Source organism: Thamnophis sirtalis, unplaced genomic scaffold, assembly GCF_051295495.1.
Source record: "Thamnophis sirtalis isolate CommonGarterSnake01/CBP01778 unplaced genomic scaffold, rThaSir2_p1.2 scaffold_9, whole genome shotgun sequence".
Lineage (NCBI taxonomy): Eukaryota > Metazoa > Chordata > Lepidosauria > Squamata > Natricidae > Thamnophis > Thamnophis sirtalis.
Genome location: NW_028261389.1, coordinates 58866665 through 58891166, shown reverse-complemented (window position 1 = coordinate 58891166; position 24502 = coordinate 58866665). Strand labels below are relative to the sequence as shown.

General features: G+C 38.1%; 1 protein-coding gene across 1 annotated transcript in view; it reads left to right on the top strand.

Moving 5' to 3' along the window:
- Positions 1-24502, top strand: part of FAM3C (FAM3 metabolism regulating signaling molecule C) — a 37062-nt gene that overhangs the window by 5051 nt on the left and 7509 nt on the right. The window contains exons 2-5 of the mRNA XM_087723656.1: positions 7934-7992; positions 11941-12045; positions 12825-12854; positions 21481-21604. Coding sequence (XP_087579782.1) covers positions 7980-7992; positions 11941-12045; positions 12825-12854; positions 21481-21604 — 272 coding nt within the window. The 5' untranslated portion in view covers positions 7934-7979. The remainder of the gene's footprint in view (positions 1-7933; positions 7993-11940; positions 12046-12824; positions 12855-21480; positions 21605-24502) is intronic.

The window sequence follows — 24502 nt, the reverse complement described above, 5'->3', positions numbered from 1 at the left end:
TGGATTTTGTAGTAACACCAGAATCTCACACTGTAGATCTCACAGCCACAGAGTCAGCCGTCAGGAACAATAAAGTGGGAGAACCAGAAGCAGAACAATTAAGGATGAAGGTATCCGCAGCCCTCACCGGTGCCAAAACACCCCCTTCCAACCTCACAATTCAAGAAAGGAGAGCAGTGACATCCCTAGGAAGAGACCCAAACATCAACATCTTGCCAGCTGATAAAGGAAGATGCACAGTCATCCTGAACACAGATGACTACAAGGATAAGGTGAACGACTCTGAAGAGAGACCCCACCAACAGTTAAAAGAAAAAGGTCATTGAAACGTCTTCAAAGAAAAACCAGAAAATCCAATTGCCCCTTGAAAAAGCACCTTTGGGGCAACCATGACCTGGATGACTGAGAATCTCCAAAGACAGATGGCCATGATTCTTTGTATTCCTTATTCTGTAGGTACTCTTGTCATTCCTATTGTGAAATTCACATTTGGCACTTAAGCAACTGAACAATTTTCCTTCTTTCACTAAAATGTCGACATTTAAGATAGAAGATTATGTGAAAATATTTGTAAAAAAGAGGAAGTTTGGTGCAAGTAAAATCTTAAATATTTCATGTCATTTCCTTTCTTGCTAGTAGAAGGAAATATGTTACATAGAACAATTGCTTAGTTTATACATATTTTTTCCACATTTGCCATTACATTTTTGACAATAGCCACCGTGCAGTTTGGATAGATATATTCAAGTCTTGACTACAAGGTTTTATTTGAAGAAGGTGCTTTTTTAAAATATTTTTTTCATTGCTCTAATATTTATTAGTGCATGATTGCACATGACCTTGAGTTGAAGTGGAGAAAGAAGGAAGCATTCCTCAGTTGAAGAACAGTGTGTAGGGATATGGGGAAATACAATTTAAAATACCTGGGAGACATCAGATTGAAGAATGTTGCTTGACCAGTGGTGATTATTCTCAGAATTGCTTCTATGTCTGAATAAAACCATAATCATTAGATTAATAGGAAGTTTTAATATCTGAAGATTTTAAGAATATTTGAAGATTTAAACCCTTATGTTGCTTCATCTTCAAAGGAACACATACTGACACAATACAGCCATATCTGCCTATATGCCATTTATTGTTAGGTTTTTTTCCCCACAGATCCTGGTAGATCAAAAGTATCATATTGACCCAATCTTCCACCAATTTATAGTGTGACAATAGTCTTTTGTAGAGCTTTGTTCCTTTTTTTCTTTCTTCCTTCCAATGATCTTTTTATTTTAAACATCACTTCCAAAATTACATTTAATTTCAAAATTCAGACCCTCAAGTATTTGGAAGAACTAAATGTGTGAAGCTTGATGATGGAATTTTTTTTGGAATTATTTATTGATAAAATGTGAGTGCAATTTCATATTCCTCTCAGATTGTATGGAAAAGAACTTTTTTTATTCTTAGAGATGTACCAAAAGTCCTAATGGCCAGATGAAAAATGGCCATTCTGAGTTACCGATGATAACCTGTGTCTTTTGGTACAGTATTCACAAATGATAATCATAATAACATTATATATATATGTGTGTGTGTGTGTGTGTGTGTGTGTGTGTGTGTGTGTGTGTGTGTGTGTAGGTCGGTCGGTCGGTTGGTCTTTGGTTATTTGGGTTTTCTCCCGTGTAAAATTGGAAGTGTCATACGTTTTTTGTATGTCATACATTTTTTGTCTTGCAGCTGATAAAAATAATATGTAAAATTCAGTTTTATATACATTATATAATGTTCTCAAAACACATACAGTTTTTGGAGGATCACAAGTTATGTATATGTTGGTCTTGGTGTTTGCTTTGTTTAATACTACTCTAGTTCTTACACCAAAGCTGCTCATGTGAGATGAAGGGGTGGGGGGGCTGTTTTCAGGCCCCTTGCTGTGGAACCTGACACCAATTAGGGCAGAAAGGGAGGGAGTAACCCAGCTGGCTTCTGTGCCTCAGGAAGAACTAGACTGTGAATGTCTCCATTCCTACATCAACATCATGCACCACATTGACTTTCGTAAGCTATATATATACTACACATGATTTAGCAGTTGTAAAATTTCGAGAAAAAGGTTTAGAAAGCAGCAGTATGCAAATATTCTCTGGCTAAATACTTCTTTAATTGAACCTGGTTCTCCAATTTTTCTATAATTAGTTATACGACTTTTAATATACGAGCAGTAGTAGTAATATTTTTATTTACTGGCAAGCGCTCAGTACAAGCAAACAATTATAACATAATAGAAACAAGGTACAGCCATTTATACATCAGTTAAATATCTAAACACTATCATAATTAAACCTTATATTGGGTGTTGCAGTAGAGTGTGGATAAAGAAGGTTTTTCAGCTTCATGAAATCGGGCACCAGTGGTTGTTCAAGGGGAAACTGATTCCAGAGGAGGTACAAAAAACTCTCAAAAGTTAGGTCCTGTTCTGAGTTCAAGGAGTTCAGTTTGGGCCCATAAAGCATTCAAGATGGGTGTTCAACACAGCACATTTGTGTAACGTTCCTTTTTCAGAAGAATTAGAGAAACTGCATCTAAACTGGGATACAGAAAGATTGTGAGCATTCATGCTTTGCTTCACTCTTCATTTAATCATAAATATTAACTGCCTTTCTACCTCATTCTGTCTTTCAGAATTTCAGGTCTATAATAATATGAGAGGGAAAGCTAATGTTGGATGGTAATAATTGTGATGACTGTACATTTACACCATAATTAGAGTTGTTATGTCTCTCAGTGCCAGAAGTTAGGGACCATGAACAGGAGACTGCAATTATGTTAATGCCCTGCGTATAGATGCTTTCTTGGCATATCTTGAAGTTACTCTGGAACACAATAGAGGTTAAATATAGGGTTTTATTCAACAGGTGTCTTCATACCATTCTATATTAATAGTTATGTTAAGTCAGCCAGTTTGGTGGTGGGGTTAAGGCGTCAGGCTAGAAATTGGGGGACGGAATTTTGTGTAGACACAAAGCCAGCTGGAAACCTTGGCAAGAAAACTGTCTGAACTTGTCCAGCGAGTCTCTTGAGAATCAGGTACAACTGAATGGAAGAAAAGAAAGATTAAGTTGGATTGTGCAAAAGATATAGGTGGTAGTGAACATGTGCTAATGTTTTAAGAACAACTTCATGTCATCAAGTGAAATAGAGGAAGTGGCTCTTATCATAGCTGTTCTGTATAATAATGGGACATGGATCAGTGGTAGAAATTGATTTATACCAAACCAAGTAGTGTTTGAACTTTCAAACTTACAAGAAAACTATGGCTTAGAGCAGGGGTGTCAAACTCGATTTCATTGAGGCCACATCAGGGTTATGTTTGACCTCGGGGGTGTGGCCAAAGTGGGTGTGGCCTGCTCAACGTCACTCATGTTGCGGTGGCCCAAGCACTCTGCCAGCAAAAATGGGCTCCCGAACTCTGTTTCCGGCTATGATGGGCTCCTGCAACCCTATTTCTGCAAAAATGAAGAGCTCCATTTTCACTGGCAGAGGCACCGTGGGCTGGTCCTTCGTTGTTCCCTGGGCAGCCCCACAGGCCAGATCTAAGCATCCCAGGCGCCAGATTCAGGCCCTGGGCCTTGAGTTTGACACCCCTGGCTTAGCGCTTTGTGTTTTGTTTCATTTTCCATTCTTTCCACCCTTAGGGTTTATATGTTCAGTCATATTTCCATGGTAATTGTTCTCTGGCGCACTGTTACTGATCCATTAAATATTATATACCAAGAAGTAGTTATCGTTAGCAAGTATAATTTTGAAAAGAATATCCGTCACTGAATGTTTCAAGCACACTTGTGATTTCCTGTGCAAACTAATGGTTCCCGAAACTGAAACCTGACTAGTTAATTCTCTGTTGGGCTTCAAAAGCTTCACTGTGCATCCTTGTTTTGATCAATTAAGGGGGATTTTGCAGCTCATGCTATACATACTGCCTGCATACTTCCTTCCACCTGCACCAGCAATTAAGGCATTTTTTCCTGTGGGAAAGGCCAAGTCTTATGATGTAACTGTTGTTATATCCGCTATAGTTCTTCTGATGTGTTGTATTCCTTAAACTCCAACATCCTATACCAGTGTTTCTCAACCTTGGTGACTTTAAGTCCTGTGGACTTCAACTCCCAGAATTCCCCAGCCAGCTGTGCTGGCTGGGGGATTCTGGGAGTTAAAGTCCACAGGACTTAAAAGTCGCCAAGGTTGAGAAACACTGTCTTATATATTGTAGCTATAGATACCTTTTAAGGATGGCAGTTATCATTGCCAGTACATATTTGTGTTTTTATGCCATTCATAAAATACAGAAAATGATCTGTTAATATTTTATTTTCAGTTCAGTGGTGGCTTATCCTGTTTTATATGCTGACTTTAATCAAATGTTCACTTCACAGTCTCGCATAATTTATAAGACTCCTGGATAATATCAGTTACATCTGGTTCAGGATGGAATAAGTCTTGAGCTTGTGTGGTTTCTTTTGGTATCAATGTACCAATTTCGTATGTCAGACACTTGTTTGTGCAACTTTATAAGGTTTATTATTATATTTGCAGTCCAGCAGTTCAAAGAATTTGTTACATTATGTGTAACACTAGGAACCCTTTAAAACAGAGTTGTTAACGCCTACATTGGTTAGTTATTCATGGATGGATTTGCACTATTGAGTCAGATAAAACAAATCTGATCAGAGATAAACTCACTGACTTATGTGATCTACATCCATGGTGGCAAACCTATGGCATGCGTGCACAGAGTCCTCTCTGTGGGCATGTATGCCGTCGCCAGCTGCTCTTCTGGGTTCTGTCACTATCGGTGATGGTTAAACTTTTTGGCACCAAGTGCCGAAACAAATGCAAGCGCGAATGGGAGCGTGGGAACCCAGAAGAGACCAGTTGTCCAGTGTGCATGCGTACGGCGGCCAGCTGCTCTTCTGGGTTCCAGCGTTCCTGTGTGCGCTTACACTCCAGTTTCGGCACTTGGTGCCGAAAAGGTTAACCATCACTGATCTATACTGTCCACTTTCTTAATGTAGCCATATCTCCTCTTTCAGCATTTCTCTTCACTCTTTTTTTGATAGCCATGCTCCAGTAACTAAGGGGCTGCCACAAAGAAGAGAGGGTCAATTTATTTTCCAAAGCACCTAAGGCAGAACAAGAAGCAATGGATAGGAACTAATTAAGGAACCAACCTAGAATTAAGGAGAAATTTCCTGACAGAACAATTAATTAGTGGAACACCTCCATAAATTGTGAGTGATCCAACACTGGACATTTTAAAGAAGAGATTGGACAGTGATTGTCTAAAATGATATAGGGTTTCCTGTTTGAGCAGGGGGTTGGAATAGAAGACCCTCCCCCCCCAAGGTCCCTTCCAACTTTGTTATATTCTGGGTTTTTTTTCCTGGCCAGGGAACACATAAAATGGTCCTTAATTGTTGATAGTGATCCTGCCCGTCCAGTCTATTGTTGCAAATCACAATGATGATCAGTTTAAAGAAGATATTTCTTTCTTTTCTTTTAATTATTTTTTAACAACCCAAGACACTGGGGAAGTATCAGTGGAGGGAAAAAATGCAGAGTTGGAGTAACTACATTCATGTAGGATGTTCTAGTAGAATTCCGAAGTCTGGTTTATTATGAATGGGATTGTGCTGTGTTGTGTGCATCCATCTTGGCTGTCTTGGTGGTACCTTCAGCTAAAAGGAAGATGGTTCAATCAGGGATGAGGAGCCTGTGAACCTACAGATGTGGTTTACACTTCAGAACTGCTTTAGGAGTTAGGTCAACATACTAAAGGCCTCTGCTGTGCTTTTTGAAGCAAGATGTTCAGTGTGAGCATGCAAAGGAAAGTATTGGATATATTATGCTTCACGCATTATTGCATTATATAATAAATATGTACAATAAATATTTGCTTAAGAGATGATATAAGCCTAACAAAGAAATGATTGCCAATATCGCAGCTGTGTGGATTTTACCAGACTTACTGATTACGTATTCTTAGATTAATTCATATACTTGAAATACTTCAAAAATTGAGGTTTTTAATAAGGGTTTTCATGCAACTGAAGATTAAATGTTGGCAATCTCCATATTTGAATTAGATTATATGATGAATATCTTGAAAAGATTAGATAAATAAGATAATTTAGAGTTGTACTGGCTGTGGAATTTAGTGAATAAAATTCCTAATAATTTACTTATTTTTAATTTAGCCAATATTACATATTCCAGGCACCTCTCTCCAAATATATTTGTGACAATAATAAGTAGAGGAAAGAAAAAATGAAATTAAATCTATAGAAGTTATATTACCGAGTAATGTAGACAACTAAAATAAAAAATACTAAATTATTAGGAAGGAGGAAAACTGTTAAAACTTCACTTACTCATTGGCAAAGAAATGGTTTACGTAAAGCTGATTCCAGGTTATAATATATATTTGTGACAAGAATTATTCCAACTTCGTTCAGAGTTTTTTTGATGTTGATGTTTGCTCTATTTCAAATGTATATGAATGGATTCTAATGCTTGGATTCTGGCTTTTAACCCAATGCATATCATTCTTTGAGTATCAAGAAAATAATTCTCACCACTAATTTTTCTTTATTCTCAACAGTCCATTCTCCTTTTTATCAGTTTTTATCATTTACTTTTAGTTGGGAGCGCCAAGTAATGAATATTAACGTCTTCTAATTTTCATCTTCTATTTTGAACATTCTGTGTCTTGATTTGGGAAATAATAATAAATGTTGCAAACCATCTTTAGCTGGAAACCATTTAGTTTTTCCTCTTTCTAATTGATAGAACAATTATTGCACTGTATAAATAATGAATCAATGAGCTTGTGAACATTCAGTGGCATATTGTCCCCATTTTCTTTTTTTTTTATATTAAGTATACCATGTGACATTTCTTCAGTTGTTTTTGGAAAAATTTTGAGAACTGAAAGCTGCTTAAAGAGCTTTAGTTTGCAAACTAGTTATGCAATACTTTGCATTTTCTTGATTTCTTGGACAGTATAATTATCATTCTTTCAGAGTGAAATTATAACTGATTGTATACAAATGCACATAGTATACTTGCTGTTTCTTAATTTATACCATATGCATCAGTTTGCAACTGAGGGATGTAGGGAAATACATAGTACATATTCATGATTCTACTAAGGTAGAAATGAAATAATATCATAGCTGTGTTGACACATTAAACGGGTTTCAGTCATATCTTTAAGGTTATGTATCTTGTGCAGATATTCCTCAACTTACAACCATTAGTAAGGCCAGAGTTTCTGTTGCTAAGCAAGGTGGGTATAGCAAAAAAGGCTATAAAATTTGGAGCAATTCACTTAATACTATTAAGTGAATTGCTCCAAATTTTATAGCCTTTTTTGCTACAGTTGTTAAGCGAATCACATGGTTATTAAATGCATTCAGCTTCCTCATTGATTTGTCTGTCAGTAGCTGGCTGGGAAGATCTCAAATGATGATCACATAACTCCAGGACATTGCAGCCATCATAAATATATATAATTTTGATCACATTAGGAATGCTGTGACGGTTGTAAGTGCAAGGATTGATTGTTAATCACTTTTTCCATTGCTGTTGTAACTTCAAACATTTGCTAAATGAACAGTTGTAAGTCAAGTATTACCTGTAGTTTCTGTTTTTAATGTTCTAAAATAAAACAGAAAGTATGTTTATGGGATGAAAATGCATATCAAAATTGAAAGGTCTAGTTAACCCTTGAAGTGTCTCTGTGTTTTATTTCTCTTGTGTATTTTGGGAACAGAGATTATCATTGCATTTTAGAGAATACAGGCTTTTTCGGTGGAATGATTAAATCAAAGCATCTCCTTGCTTAAACTCTTCTAATTGAAAGCTGTTTTTCCTTATTCTCCAGGTAGCTGGTTAAATGCAATTGGGCCAGCAACGGAGGGAAGATAAACATGAGAATAGCAGGTAAGAATTATAACTTAAAAAAAACACCTTTGGAAGTGAGAAGTTCAGTTGAGTTACAGTGAGTATTTCTAACCTATACCATATGAATGATGAAAAAGAGGTTTTACTGGTTCTATTCATCTGAAATCCACATTCCAGTGAAGCTTTAAAGTTTGAGATAATGATCTCCCATTTAGATTGATTGCCTTGTTAGTTTAAGAAATGTTTGTTGTGTTTAAACTCAAGCTAAATTGTGGTTCATATCAAATTTAATTTAAATGTAGTTTTAACTATCGCTTCACCATTTTCTAGGGCATCAATAACTAGATATAAGAGCAATTAGAAATGATTTTGGTCTTAAGTTCTTATAATTGACGGGACTACGGACAGACATACACACAATCACACAATGTGTGTCTGTGTGTAAATGTCTGTCTGTCTGTCTGTCTGTCTGTCTCTATCTATCTATCTATCTATCTATCTATCTATTTATCTATCTATCTTGTTTACAATTATGATGCTAGTATTTCTTAGGCAGAAAAAAATGATTAGCAGTGGAAAATATTTTAAGTAATGGCATGGTAATTTGTTTTCCTTACCAAGTCTAGCCAGGAAGAATTTTAAGTTAAATATTATTATTGCCTAACATATACAGATTACTCAAAAAATTGTTGGGAAATGTACGTCACCTAATGCATGATTGACAGAAGTTTAACAAAATTAAAAGTATCTTGCGGTTTCATACTACATTTATGTTTGACACGTTAGAGTTTAAAAATAGCCTAATCTGGAAGTAAGAAATGGAACTGAATTGCTTTTCCTATTCAATCCAGAGGGAACTGCATTGAAAAGACTAGAAGTCAGGGCTTAAGACTCCTTCCAGTTCCCCAGAGTCTCTAGAGCTTCATTTTCAGCTGTGACAGCCTCCTGCCATCCTCTGCCAATAAAAATAGAGGTCAAGGGGGTGGGCGCATGTGGCCCTCCCAAGCTCCATTTTTGCTGGCAGAGGCACTGTGGGCTGGTCCTTTGCTGTTTCTAGGGTGGCCCTATGGGCCCCATCTAAGCACCCCATAGGCCGGATCCGGCCCCCGGGCCTTGAGTTTGACACTCCTGTTCTAGATGAAACAGTAGGTTTTCTCTTGACTGCAAAGGAAAGGAAGGTATTAGGAAAGAAGGCTGCTAGGCAAGGGCAATTAATATCTATTTAGCTTTATTTATTTCTTATTTATTTACCTATCTATTTATTTCTTAAATATCCACACTTATGTTGAATACATGAATAAAGAAGGGTGTCCTGCAGTGAATCCCCAAGTTTTTATGGACTGAATTAAAATTTCAAAGAAACAAGGTGTTACATGAATCGTTCTGCACAAGGAATAGGTGCTTTTGGGAAGTTTGTGCCCAAACATGCATTTTAGCCATCCAAAATGAAGCAGACTGTTTCGTTCTGGAGATGGAGCAAAACGTGGTTCTTCCAGACCAAAGTATTTGGGGAAGGGGGGGGAAGAGTGGGGGAAGAGTGGAAAACAGAGCCTTAGGAGAGGGAAGAGAAGATCATGGGGACAATTGGATACTGGTCTGGGAGCTGCTGAGTGGTAAGGGAGCAGAGGTGCACTATCTTTGATTTGCTTATCTCTCTCAAATCACTGCAGATTTTCTTTTGGCTAAAACAAATAAAACCTTTGACTTTCATTTATTCCAAAGCTTAGCCTACCCAAAATGATTTGGCTGAACTACTGTAGTGCAGGATGTTTCTTTTAGATTCAGAACAAAACATGTAATACACCCTCTTCGACTTACAACGGTGCGTTTAGTGACTGTAACAGCATCATGAAAAAAGTGACTTATGGCCATTTTTCACACTTATGACTGTTACAGAATCCCCATGGTCATGTGGTCAAAATCCAGACACTTTGTCAACTGGCTTATATTGATGACAGTGTCCTGAGGTCTTTTGGTCACTTTTTGCGAACATTTGATAGGCAAAGTCAATGGGGAAGCCAGATTGACTTAACAGCCGTATTAATAACTTAACAACTGCAGTGATTCGCTTAACAACCACGGCAAGAAAGGTTGTAAAGTGGGGAAAAACACACGTAACTGTTTCTCTTAGCAACAAACATTTTGGGCTCAATTGTGGTCGTACGCCGAGGACTACCTGTATATATGTGAGATGATGTAAGTCTAATTGAAGTGAAAATAAAGCCATTTTTACCCTTCCTCATTGACCAGCCTGGTTACTATGCAAGTAACTATATACATGCTATGATGAGAATCTTAGATGTATTCATTCATAGTTCTTATAGAATTATGACTCCAGAACTACCATATTACTGTTATTTTAGAATGTATAATTCTAAGGTCTTTGAATTGCTTTAAAATTTAAATAACCCTTAAATAGCTTGTCCCTGTTTAGTCACCCAGTTAGGTTTATGCCTAAAGGCAGAACTGGAACTCCCAATCTCCCAGATTCTAGCCTGGTGCCTGAATTTCTACACAAAACAAGGTCACAAGTATTTCTATGCTACTCTATGATACAATTATTCAGAATGTCTATGTTAAATTGGAAGGCAGCATTATGGGCATGTGAATAGGCATGTTTCTACCAACTGCTTTTCCAAGGATTTTGGGATCACATCACAAAAATCCCACTTTTATTGAGTCTCTCTAAGATTTTTAAGGGCAATGACATCTTCAGGGGAAAAACAAGAAAATATAATTGCATGTCTAATATTTAACTTTGAATTGTAAAAGGTATTTTTTTTAACTTGTTGCTATGGGAAATAAGGGATGCGATCAGAAAGGTCGGCGGTTTGAATCCTTAGTGCTGTGTAACGAAGTGAGCTCCCGTTACTTGTCCCAGCTTCTGCCAACCTAGCAGTTAGAAAGCATGTAAAAATGCAAGTAGAAAAATAGGAACCATCTTTGGTGGGAAGGTAACAGTGTTCCATGTGCACCTTCGGCATTTAGTCATGGTGGCCACAGGACCACTGAGACATCTTTGGACAGCGCTGGCTCTTTGGCTTTGAAATGGAGATGAACACCGCCCCCTAGAGTCAGGAACGACTACCACATATGTGTGAGGGGAACCTTTATCATACCTATGGGGAAAGTGTAAACATATATTGGCAAATGTTTGATAAGCCAGAAGTTTCATCTTACTCTTTCATAGCCGAATCATTGAACAGTAGCTTTGGGCATTATATATTCCCTTCTACCTGTTTTGAAGTTACTGTTCATTTGACATCTGATGGCCAATTGGATGCAGCCTGAAAAATAGAATTGATTTTCTAGCTCATGCATGGAACAAGTAATGGATTTGTAGTAGCTGCAGTTTGCTTCATTAGAGCTCACAACAATCTGTGCACAAATGACAAAATGAAACAGACGGAAAATGGGAAAATGGGAACCTGAAGTCTGTTCATGTTTTGTGAACCAGGTTATGAATGGTGCAGTTACTTCTGTACCAAAGTAGCATTTACTGAAATTATGAAGATGTATACCATTTTAGATAATGTGACCATTAAAAAAAAGCAAACATTTTAAAAATTTTCTTAATGACTGAGAAAAATAGAATGAAGAATTATCATCTACAATCCCCTCCCCCTTTAAAAAAAAAACCCGGGGACCTTTGTTTTCCTGTGATCATTTTAAAATATATTTACTGGTATATACACATGATATAAGAACAAGAATAATCAATTTGTTTCTGTTAAATGAAAAAGAAATTTCACATCTGTTCTCACTGCTTTAATTTCTAAATTATATATTTATGCAAATAAAGTCCTATAATTTGCTTCCACTCAAATTAACAAGAGGTTCTGCATCAAAATATTTGTTTCATAAAACATTTGCATTGCATTATTTGGACATGGCTATATGCCCAATATAATTGTAGTAGTGGGGAATTTATTATATTAGACAATTGTATAGTTGTTCAGCAACTTCCTTTTGCTCTGTTTAAATTAGGAGCAGCAAAGTTGGTAATAGCAGTGGCTGTGTTCTTGCTGATGTTTTATGTCATATCTCAAGTATTTGAAATAAAAATGGACGCCAGTTTAGGAAATCTTTTTGGTAAGTGATCTACTTAAGTTATTTTCACGCAGAGTTGTATAATTTAAGCACAATGCAGTCATATTCTGGTGTTTTCAAACATAATCCTATTAGTGAGGCTTACTCACAGGTAGATCAGTTAAGGATTGTAGACAAAATATATTTTGGCTATGCTTTCAGTCCAGAATCCCATTTCTGTCATAAGATTTGTCAAGATAAATATAGTAATTTTAAATTATGTGGAGTAAAAAAGTCAGTGTTGCTTGTTTCAAATATTCCCTTCTGATTTATTTACAGAATTAAATCATTGATTTCATGGATGTTTTGAAGGAAGGAGAAATACAATTTTTAACATTGGTGTACTTACAAAATTGACGTAAATGGCATCATTTGCAATCGTGCTTTGATTTAACAATGAAACCATCCAGTTTAAAGGCCATTGAAAGGTTCTTAAATGAGGGGGAAACACTAATGAAAAAATGGCCATTGTGTCTGAAGTCCACCAAACAGATCTTTTAAAGTAAAGATTTACTATTAAAATGTTACTAATTAGTCAATTAGTGTATATATGTGTGTTACTCATAGTATATATTCTGTAATGACTTTCTCTGCTGCTGCATGATATAGTCAATTGCACCAAAATGTTACTGTACAGTTGGTAACCGTATCATCAAATATAATGATAACTATAATTTTCAAATCTTAATTTGGCGAGTTAGGAATTATGACATACAATTCCATAAAAAGCATAATTATGAAAAACCTTTTCCTAATGTGTATTTCAATGTTAATTTTTCTAGCAAGATCAGCACTGGACCAACCATTGCGAAGTGAGTATTCTCCACTACAGTTGTTATTGTATAATTATGATGCATTTTAATGCATCATAATTAAGATCCATTAGTGATACCAGTACAATAAGAATGTCTATGCAAGGCTGGTGCCAATTTTGAAGGGGAAGACTTGTGAAATTCCTCAGAATTCAGGTTGTCTAAGACAGTGGTCCCCAACCTTTTTATCGCCGCGGACCAGTCAGCCTTTGATAATTTTACCGTGGCCCGCTGAGCGCGCGCAGAGTTCACGACGACACATTGATTGTTTATATATCAGATTGTTTTGATTAAACAACTTTTATTTTATTGTATTTAAACATGCCTTACAAAATAAAATACAATTACATAAATATAAAGTGCAAGGCTACGCTACTAGTGCTGTCTACGCTAGCCCTACGTAGCTGCGCAGGCGCTCTTAGGTTTTTTTCAGGAATCGGCCAGCGCTGAAGCGCTGAAAAGGAATGAGAAGGGCGGCGCTGGACACAGGGGGGCGGTGGGCCGCTGGTGACGTCAGAGTGCCACCAGCGGTCCAGTAACACCCCTTGTGCCAGTTAGCCCTATTTTGTATACAGAAAGAAACTATGGCCCCCGGCCGCTGCAGCGATCATGGCCCCCGGCCGCTGCAGCGATCATGGCCCCCGGCCGCTGCAGCGATCATGGCCCCCGGCCGCTGTGCGGCCCGGTGCCAGGTACTCCACGGCCCGGCACCGGTCCGCGGACCGGGGGTTGGGGATCACTGGTCTAAGAGCTTCCTAGTAAGAGACAAATAAAAAGTCAGCAGTTCAAGAGACACAGTTAAAGATTTAGAAAGCTCCAGTGCTTATTCTTTGATAAATTTTTTTTAAAACCCATGACTCTCATTCATCTAAATGTTTAGTATTTATTTTGATTTGGGTTCATTTTTTTAAAGATTGAAGAGTGTGAAGACTTAGGCAAGGAGATGCTGACTTTCAGATTAATGCCACCGAAAATAACTTGGTGAAAATATGACATTTTCCCTTTGGTCTAGAGCAGGAGTCCCCAACCTGTGAGCCGCAGCCCACTACCAGCCCGCGGTCTAACTGCAGCATGAATGGCTGTGTTCTGACCCAGCTTCCAAACATGACAAACCCTCTGAAGTTAAATCAATTATTTCTTTATTAGGAACGTCAGCAGCCCTGGCAAAAAGTTTCTCTCTCACCACAGGCTAACAAATCTGTCTGGTAGGGAGATGAATAATTTTCTGCCACATCTTTTCACCTCGGTCCCCTACCTCCAGAGCTAGGGTGGGGCTTTGCTAACAGTGGTGGCTCTTCTGTCCCAAAGATCGGCCCACAGATTTCCACTGCTCTTCTCTGCCATCTGCGCATCAAACACTGGACCCATTTTTTCATCCTCTTCCTCATCAGCCACCTCCAGACATGGGGGGCTGTTGACGCTCCATCTGAGGGCTGAGGGACGGTCCAGGCTCTGCCTCTGTCTCTCTCTCTGACAGCTCCATTCCCTCTTCCCCCTTGGAGTCTCAGATTGCCTTGATGCTGACACTGACTCCGACACCTCCTCCTCATCTGATTCGGCTGCTGGAGGGGCCAGCTGTCCGCAGGCCACAACAGGCTGGCTGGTGCACAAGTATGCATATGCACACACAGCCCCACTCATTCGAGGGCTCACTGCCCCACTTGCACGAACATCGCAGGCACTTGGTGCCTCACTTGCATGAGTGTCGCAGGCACTGGCGCTTCACTTGCGCAAGCATCACAGATGCTTGTGGCCCCACTTGCATCACCATCACACATGCTCATGGGCCACCCGTGTGAGCATTTGCAGCCCCACTCATGCGAGCAATGGGTGTTGGCACAAGAGCATGCAGCTGCCTCTCCCACAAAACCATCCCCTCTTTTCCCGCTCCCCCACCGCTCCAGGCCACCAACCCAGAAAGGTTGAGGAAGTCTGGTCTAGAACAAGTCACTTTGTTTGAAAATTGTCAAAGGAATTAATTTTTTAATTCCCTATTTTTCACTGTTGATCATTAAATCCATAGAAGTGGGACCATTTGTCCATTGTACAAGAGTCACTAAAACTGGAGGAAAGGAATTAAAACAGTGGTGGGATTCAGCTGGCTTGCACTGGTTCAAGCAAACCAGTTGTTAAATTACCAGCATAAAAGTAGATCTTGGGTGCTGCACTGCAGTGGAGAAACAGGCAACGGAGTGACTGGCGCAAGTGAAGGAAAACGCCACTTTCCCTCTTCTTTCTGCTCCTCCTCCTTCCCTTGTGCCGGCCACTCCATTTCCCGTTTATCCCAACCACCCAGGATCCACTTTAGTAGCCTGGGGTAATTTAACCTGGGGTTTGTCCAGGGTTATGCTGGCCATCGCGGGAGGTTTATCCCACATGTGCGGAAGAGCTGGAGGATGGGCCACACCTCCAATGACAACCAACTTGACCCTGAACCGGTTGTTAAATAATCCCACCACTGAATTAAATGAACACATACACCTTCTTAACCATGACAGATTGAACGTCCTGACATAAGAGTCTTAGAAAGTCCGAAGTTCATACTGCAATGGAAATATAAATGTTTTCAGTCTTATCAGCTCTCCATTTGGGCCAGCTCTGCATGTGTTTATTTGATACCTATTCACTCTTAGTGGAGACTTAAACCTGCCAGAGCAGTAGGTAGTCCTCAACTTACAACCTGTTACAGTGACTGTTTGAAGTTATGGTGGGCTTCCCTAGTTATGTCCAAGTTCCGATGTTTCGACATCAGCCCTCCCCCCAGTCACATGAATACATTTCGGGCCCTTGACAACCTGCCTGCATTTATGGCTGTTTGCAACATCCTTCAAACTCATTTTATGTTTTTGCCCAAAACCAGCATTTCTGGTTATGGCATTCCCTTAACAATCACCACAAAAGGTTGTAAAATTGGGCTGGTCAGGTGGGTGACCCTCTTTATGACCATCATGACTTAATGGGCAAGCTCCACTAAGGTTTTAAGTCAAGGACTACCTATATGCAGAATTTAAAATTAAGACTTATTCTCCAAGAGATCTTACTGGTTTGAGCCAAGAATATGTATTGGAATGTTTAGTTTTGAACCTGTAGTCCAACATACAGGTTGAGCTTCTATTGTGTTGGCTGAACCAGCCTAGAAATGTAAAATTGAATTAGCATAAGAGCGAGTAAAGTCCCAGTGTCTAGTTGGCTACCTTAAAAAACAGAAAACTGAATAAATGAATGAAGCTTGAGTAATGTCACTCTTCCCAGGTTCTAAAAGAGTTTTAATAGGCAGTGAGTTTAATTGGATGATTAAATATATTAGGTTACTACTCATGTCAAAGAGCTGTTGACAGCACTCCTCATGTTCCTCCAGTGTTTTCCATCTGTGGAAGTGAACTTTAAATATTGTGTAAAGCCTGTAAAAAATCAGAAACAGGAAAAAAAGCCTGAAATCTGAGGTTTGTAAATCTGTGAAGTGCTTTGTAGCTTCCTGATACAATTTGGAGCATTGGAGCATTGGAGCAAATCTCCATTCAGTCTGAAAGCCTGCTTAGATTTTGATTGAACCTTCAGATTGAATCTATGAAGCTTTGCAAAGTGCTACAAAACAGGAAACCAAATGAATTAAGATAAATGAGATAAGGGATGGGTGGGAGGGAGGAGAAAATTTTTAGTAGCCACAGTCACTTTATTTCTTCATACATTTCTATTTATTCAAAATCACCCTTGCTTCTACCTCAACCATATACTCTTCACACATTGCCTTAAATTCTTTGTGTGTGTGCATCTTTTGTAATTTTGAGGCTCTTATCCACAATTTTCTTGTTTTCTTAACTATTCACTTTTTCTTCATTTATGTGTTGTGCAATTTATTCCACATTTATTCTGTCTGACTAAACTACCTCTGTTTCTTTCATACTATTCACTCCCTTTAATCATTCATTCAGGATACATTCTTGACACTTAATTCTTGTCTGGCCACATTCAGATAATGTCTTTTATGTGTCCCATTCCGATTGCATTCAGCTTACTTACTTTTCTCTGGACATATTCAGCTCTTCACACAACAGTGTGGACACAAGCATGATCATACAGTATAATGTTTTAAAATTATTTCAACAAATATTCTGTAGATGACAATATTCATTACTTTTCCAAAAGCATTTTCTCATCTTAAAATGTACTAAGATAATACACAGATTAATTGCTTTGCTTTAGGTTTTTCGTGTTGTTATTACTGACAGTTCTATTTCCTCTGTCAAATACAATTGCATTGGTGTTGATGCACATCCATTGTTCGGATATTACTTTACTGAGCCAACATTCATTGCAAATCATTGGCTTCTCATTCAACAATGTAGGATTGTCTGTATGCCAAAACATGCATATGTTCATAACTACATCATCACCACCAGCTTTCCTTACACATTTATCCATAAATGCATTAAATAAATGCATTTAGTGAAAGGCATTAAACTTTTCAACTTCATTCTTTGATATGTCACTGATTCCCAAATAACACTCTAAAATGCTTCTGGCATTTCGTCACTTAAGCTTCATTTGGAATCATTTCATCAGTTCTGTTTTTATTTCTGTTCACTTTGCAGGAAGCTCTAGTTTTGGACTTCTTCATCCACTTCAGAACTCCTTTTATTCAACATTTTCTCAGCCTCCTTTAATCTTAACCATTCACTGCTTTCTTTGACTACTTTCTTTGCAACTGTCTTTCTCCCAGTACACATTGTACAACATCTTTCTCTCATTGTCATTTTTCTTCAGTTATTCCCCTCGTTGCCTCTTTTTCTCACCCATAGTCTTTTTCATGCCTTTCTATTAACTGCTCCTTTTCATACTTCCCTTTAGCTTAATTCCACACACTTTGGGAATAATCAGTAACATATTTCTTTTCACTCCCTTCCAAGCAGTTCCCATTTCCTCTCTCCATTCATTAGCCTAGGGGAGAGTAATCTATCTTCTAATACTTTTTCATACTGGACTCACACGTTTTCTTTCTGCAGGCTTTCTATTTTCTTTCTGCAGGCTTTCTACTTTCACAACGGCTACTTGTACTTGTTTTATTTTATTCCACATACCTTCTTCTCACTACAAAAAGGAACCTTTTCCACATTCAGAACCATTCATCACTTGTGTAGCCTTTAATAATATTCCCAATATTTAATCATAAACAATCAGACCAACCACGCCTTTAGATCTAAATTTGTTCCTTTGCTATATGTATTTACAAATGGGCTTATGCTTATATCATGCATTTGAAATAGATCAGTTTCTTAGTAAAGATTCACTTTGTTGTTGTTAGTTGCAAAGTTGTGTCTGACCCATCACGACCCCCGTGGACAACGTTTCTCCAGGCCTTCCTGTCCTCTCCCGTCTTCTAGAGTCCATTTAAGATCACGTCTGTTGCTTCGGTGACTCCATCCAGCCACCACATTCTCTGTTGTCCCTTTCTTCTTTTGCCCTCAATCTATCCCAGCATTAGGCTCTTCTTCAGTGAGTCCTTCCTTCTCATTAGGTGGCCAAAGTATTTGAGTTTCATCTTCAGGATCTGACCTTCTAAAGAGCAGTCAGGGTTGATCTCCCCTTGGATTGACTGGTTTGATTGCCTTGCAAGGGACTCGCAGGAGTCTTCTCCAGCACCATAGTCTAAAGGTCTCAATTCTTTGGCGCTCAGCCTTTCTTATGGTCTAATTTTCAAGCCATACATTACAACTGGGAAAACCATAGCCTTGCCTATACACACTTTTGTTGGCAGGGTGATTCACTAGCAGTCACTATTCTCATTATTTTGACTCAAAACTATTTCCTCTACTTGCATCTCATTTTCACTTATCTGTTCATATCACATACAGTTGCAAGAAAAAGTATGTGAACCCCTTGGGATTATGTGGAGTTTTGCATGAATTGGTCATAAAATGTGCTCTGAACTTCATCTAAGTCACAATAATAGATAAACACAGTCTGCTGAAAATAATACTACACAAACATTAGCTGTTGCCATGCTGTAATTGAACATAACATGTAAACATTCACAGTGCAGGGAGGAAAAAGTATGGGAGTCCCTAGTCTAATGATTTCTCCAAGAGCTAATTGGAGCCAGGAGTGAGCCAACCTTGACTCCAATCAGTGTGATGATATTGGATGTGTTGCTGACAGCTGTCCTGCCCTTTAAAAATACACACCTGTTTTGGGTTTACTGGTTTCAAGAAGCACTGTCTGATGTGAACCATGCCTCGCAGTAAAGAGCTCTCAGAAGACCTACGATAAAGAATTGTTGACTTGCATAAATCTGGAAAGGGTTACAAAAGTATCTCCAAAAGCCTTGATGTTCATGTGTCCACGGTAAGACAGACTGTCTACAAATGGAGAAAGTTTAGCACTGTTGCTACTCTCCCTAGGCGTGGTCGTCCTGTAAAAATGATTACAAAAGAGCACAGCGCAGAATGCTTCATGAGGTAAAGAAGAATCCTAGAGTGTCAGCTAAAGACCTACAGAAATCTCTGGCACATGCTAACATTTTTGTTGACACATCTACAATAAGGAAAACATTAAACAAGAATGGAGTACATGGAAGGACACCACGGAGGAAGCTATTGCTGTCCAAAAAAAATATTGCAGCATGTTTGAAGTTTGCAAAAGAGCACCTGGATGTTCCTCAGCACTACTGGCAAAATATACTGTGGACAGATGAAACCAAAATGGAGTTGTTTGGGAAAAACACACAACACTATTTGTGGAGAAAAAAAGGCACAGCACACCCAACATCAAAACCTCATCCCCACTGTAAAACATGGCAGAGGGAGCATCATGGTTTGGGGCTGCTTTGCTGCCCTCAGGGCCTGGATGGATTGTTGTCATTGATGGGACAATGAATTCCAGGGTTTATCAAGACATTTTGCAGGAAAATGTACGACCATCTGTCCGCCAACTGAAGCTCCGCAGAAGATGGGTGATGCAACAGGACAATGATCCAAAGCATACAAGTAATTCAACAAAAAAGGGCTTCAACAGTACAGAATACACCTTCTGGAGTGGTCCAGTTAGAGTCCTGACCTCAACCCGATTGAAATGCTGTGGCATGACCTTAAGAGAGCGATTCACACCAGACATCCCAAGAATATTGCTACACTGAAACAGTTTTGTGAAGAGGAGTGGTCCAAAATTATTCCAGGTCATTGTGCAGATCTGATCTGCAACTACAGGAAATGTTTGGTTGAGGTTATTGCTGCCAAAAGAGAGTCAACCAGTTATTAAGTCCAACGGTTCACATACTTTTTCCTCCCTGCACTGTGAATGTTTACATGTTATGTTCAATTAAACCATGGCAACATCTAATGTTTGTGTAGTATTATGTTCAGCAGACTGTGTTTTTCTATAGTTGTGACTTAGATAAAGTTCAGAGCACATTTTATGACCAATTCATGCAAAACTCCACGTAATCCCAAGGGGTTCACATATTTTTTCTTACAACTGTAACAGAATAATTTGCTTCCCTGGATTCAGAATATTTCACAGTTCATCCAAGAATTCATATCTAGTTCATTATTTATTATCATCTATTAGAACATAAGGTGTATTCATTTTTTTCTTTTTTTATATCCCATCTTTCGTTATTTTTACAAATAATCAAGGCAGCGAACATATCTAAGCCTACTTCATACTCCTCCTCTGTTTCCTACATCAACAACTTTGTGAGGTGAATTGGGCTGAGAGAGAGTGACAACTGGCTTCCATGGCTAAGACAGCACTTGAACTCATGGTCTCTTGCTTTCTAGCCTGGTGCCCTAACCACTAGACCAAACATGCATCTATCACTAACTTATGGATTCCTACTTTCATATGAATCACAACAACCAACATAACACTGATTCATTGTTTGTGACATTCATTTCAGCGCTTTCATAATTAAATCTACTTTCACTTCCATATAAGACTAAGTTAATTCATGAATTTACTATTTACTCCTCTTTAACATTTTTAGTTAACAGTTTGCTTGTTACATGTAGTAGTTATCACCAGATTGGCCAATAGCTATTACATCCACTGTCCATCATGACTTTAATCAATCAAAGCATATACGTAATAAATTTTAATAAGAGGCAGGCAGCATAAATTAAACTGATTAATCTTAAAGCAGTATGTTTAAACACTTTTGGATGATAAATAATAAATTAATAGAGGTTTTGAGATACAAAAGTATTATACAAGTATAATAAATACAACAGATAATATTGAGTTGCAGTTTTATACCAGGTTATCTCGATCTGTTCAGTGCAAGCTAGGGTCTGTAATGGAGGTGCATGCATGCATTGACATTATAAAACTTTATAACTGCTAGTTTAAGTATAAGGTTATTGTGCCCCTGTACATACTCTAAGATAATAGTAAATAAATTGTAGACAATTTTGTTGCAGAATATATCCTGTGAATCAAATGGTTATGGCATGGAATGCTTTTCCTGAGTTTCAAACAGCATATGCAACTTGCTTACATTTTACCTTTATGTATTTTGCCTTTATTTTGCAATGTCTGAAATTACATCTTTCTTTTTTTGTATTTTTCTTTTTTTAATTTTGAATTTTTATTGCATCCCTTAAATTAAAATCTATTCCTTCTTTCCCCAAAGCTACAAAGCCCCCAAAGTATAAATGTGGAACGACAAAAGCATGTCCAGCGAATCATTTTGCTTTCAAAATGGCAAGTGGAGCAGCCAACGTAGTTGGACCTAAAATATGTGTAGAAGACAATATGTATGTATGAACCAATTTCTTTAACTAGAGACGTATATAGCTATCTCTACACTATCAATACCTGCATCTTCCCCCATTCTATCTTGCCTGCAATCTAAGATCTCTATGGACCTTTTTTTTCTTTTAATATAAACTCTATTGCAGTTTTGATTGGCTTGATTATGGTGATTTTAATTATTCTGTTGCTTTCTTTTTTAACTCTATTTTTTCAGTATTTTGTCTTTGCATCTCATCAACAGCCTTGCAGCCTTCTGTAGTGCAAACATAAAATATAGGTTTTCTTACTAAATGATGTTTGGGGAAATCCTGAAAAGATTCATAAAATTTTACCAAAGATTATCATAATTATTTTTGCAGTAGAAAAATAGGTACAATATTTCTAATTATGTGCTGAAGTCACACAAACTGTCACCAAATAATCCCCTGTGGTAAATATATAAGAGAACTATAAAATTGTCAAGATGTATTATAATTAATTTAAAGTCTTCCTATTTAACATGCTTGGCATAATTTTACTTCTATTATTAAGAACTGCTCCTTGGATCATACTATGACATAGTGTTGTAATGGATATGGCCATTTTCATAGCAGATAGCCATGAAACAGCTTAGATTTTATTGCTAAATGGTGTAATATCTGTGTGGTATAGTGTAGTGATTAGAGCAAATGATTATGACCATAGTAATCCATGTTCAAATCCCCAATGAGTCCATAGTTTCTTGATGTCACTGTATCTGTTACTGCCTACTTATAGATAGCAGAAGGAGTGTCCTGGAAAAGTTACTAAGCAAATCAACAGTCAAATAAGAGTGGTTTGACACCCGCCTAACAAAACAACTTGATAAGCCCCTCCCTAGTTCACACAAAGATAAAGAAAGGGGATTCAACACATTCAGACTTGTAAGATTCAGTTACTGTAGCTATTATAATAAAAGTGGTTGGCATTGGTTTCTTAATCTAGTTTATCTTGTAGGGCAGACATTCTCTCACAGCATTATTTTGTGTAAATGAGCTAACCCATGTAAAATGAGCTAACCCATCTCTGGTGGGTTGCAGGCGGTACGCCCCGGTACGGGCGTACCAGAGCCTGCCCAGAGCACTGGATACCGTTCCAGTACACTGCTCCGGAGGGCCCACTCTGGAAGTCTTTAAGAAGATGTTGGATAGCCATTTGTCTGAAATGGTATAAGGTTTCCTACCTAGGCAGACAGTTGGACTAGAAGACCTCCAAGGTCCCTTCCAACTCTGCTATTGTATTTGTATTTTAAGTCTTTGGCACTTTCGCACATGCGCATGGCATGTACATTGCCTGTGTGACGCTCCCTTGAGCAGCTGGAGCGTCACGGAGGCTCATGGAGGCACATGTAGATGCCGCCGGGCCCTTTCCACCAGTTGGAATGGGATCCGGAACCCACCACTGTAACCCATGTATATGTCCTTGAACTTAGAAGAGATTTAATGATAGTTTTTTTGGTCTATTCTACAGCAGAGAAAATATTCAGGAAAACTACAGAACCTTTGGTTCTCTTTTCAACCCGTATTGATATGGCCATTCCAGAGTCATCTAGCAGTTTCCAGAAGTAAATTTTCTGAAAATTCATGTTTTCAGAAGTCATGTTGTTTCAGAGGTCATGTTTTAAGGGAATCAGGTCAGATCTAAAAGACCACAAATAATTTTCTGTTCAGGAAAGTTTCTAGAAAACTATCAAACCACTCACAGATTATCCAGATTATCAGAATCAACATTCTGAATGGGAATGTTCTGCAATTTTTCAGAACAATCATGTTGAATAAATGGCTGTATATCAATAAATATTCAAGGTGATGGATGATAATATGAGAATAATTTTAACAATACAGTAATGTCTTTCGCATTATGCCCTAAGGGCAGAGTTTTCATCACTTCCCTCCAAATCCAAAATATATTGGCTTCACCTAATTAAAATATATATTCAATATTTGGATTGGATTGGATTTATTGGATTTATATGCCGCCCTTCTCCCAAGGACTCAGGGCAGCGTACAGCATTAAAAAAAAAACATAATACAAAAGTTAAAAAAATAAATAAATAGATATCCCAAACAAACCCAATTAGAATTAGAATATTTGCTTCCAAGGCAGCATGCCCCCAAGATATCTTCTTCATCATCTGGCCTTACCCCTCCTTTTGCAATTGGCCATGAAAGGCTAGACTTAATTCACTAAGAATTAAGGATTCTCTATTCTCCCTCTGAAGATTTTTGGTTAGCAGTTTTTCTTTTTCAGTATCCTGGCCTATAAAAATGGTTTTCAGAAATAGGCACAAAAAATCTGTCTTGCATATCTAATTGAAGTCTTTCATTTTGATTTTTGTTTCGATTTACACTCAAACTCCTGCTTTATCAGGAAAAGGATCCAAGTTGTTCTTTCATTGTGGCCCACAATTCAGTAAGCTTAGTTATCAAGTAAAGCTTGTGATTTCAAACCTCTGGTGCAGGCAGGTGTAGGATAACAGCCTTTAAACAATCTGCTTATCTTGATTTTTAAAGTGATATTTGAAGTAGAAATTCCCTCTGCTGTAGACTCAAATTCACAGCTTAGGAATTCTTTTGAACCCATCCTAGTCAAGTATACTGTATGTGGAAGAATATCTGAGACAAAAAAACAGCATTTTTCTCCTACTTCAGCTGATCTCATTAACCAATGTTTGGACTTCAGATCCCAGAATTCCACAGCCAACATAGCTCTGATGAGAATTCTGAGAGTTGAAGTCCATAAACATGGAAGCTGACAATTAGAGAAATCGCCTCTCTCTATGTGAAAGAAATACCCCACCAGAATTGTATGAAATATTAATACTACCCCAAATCTCTTCTGATAAATAATTGAATGCTATTTTACTGCCCTAAACTTTACTT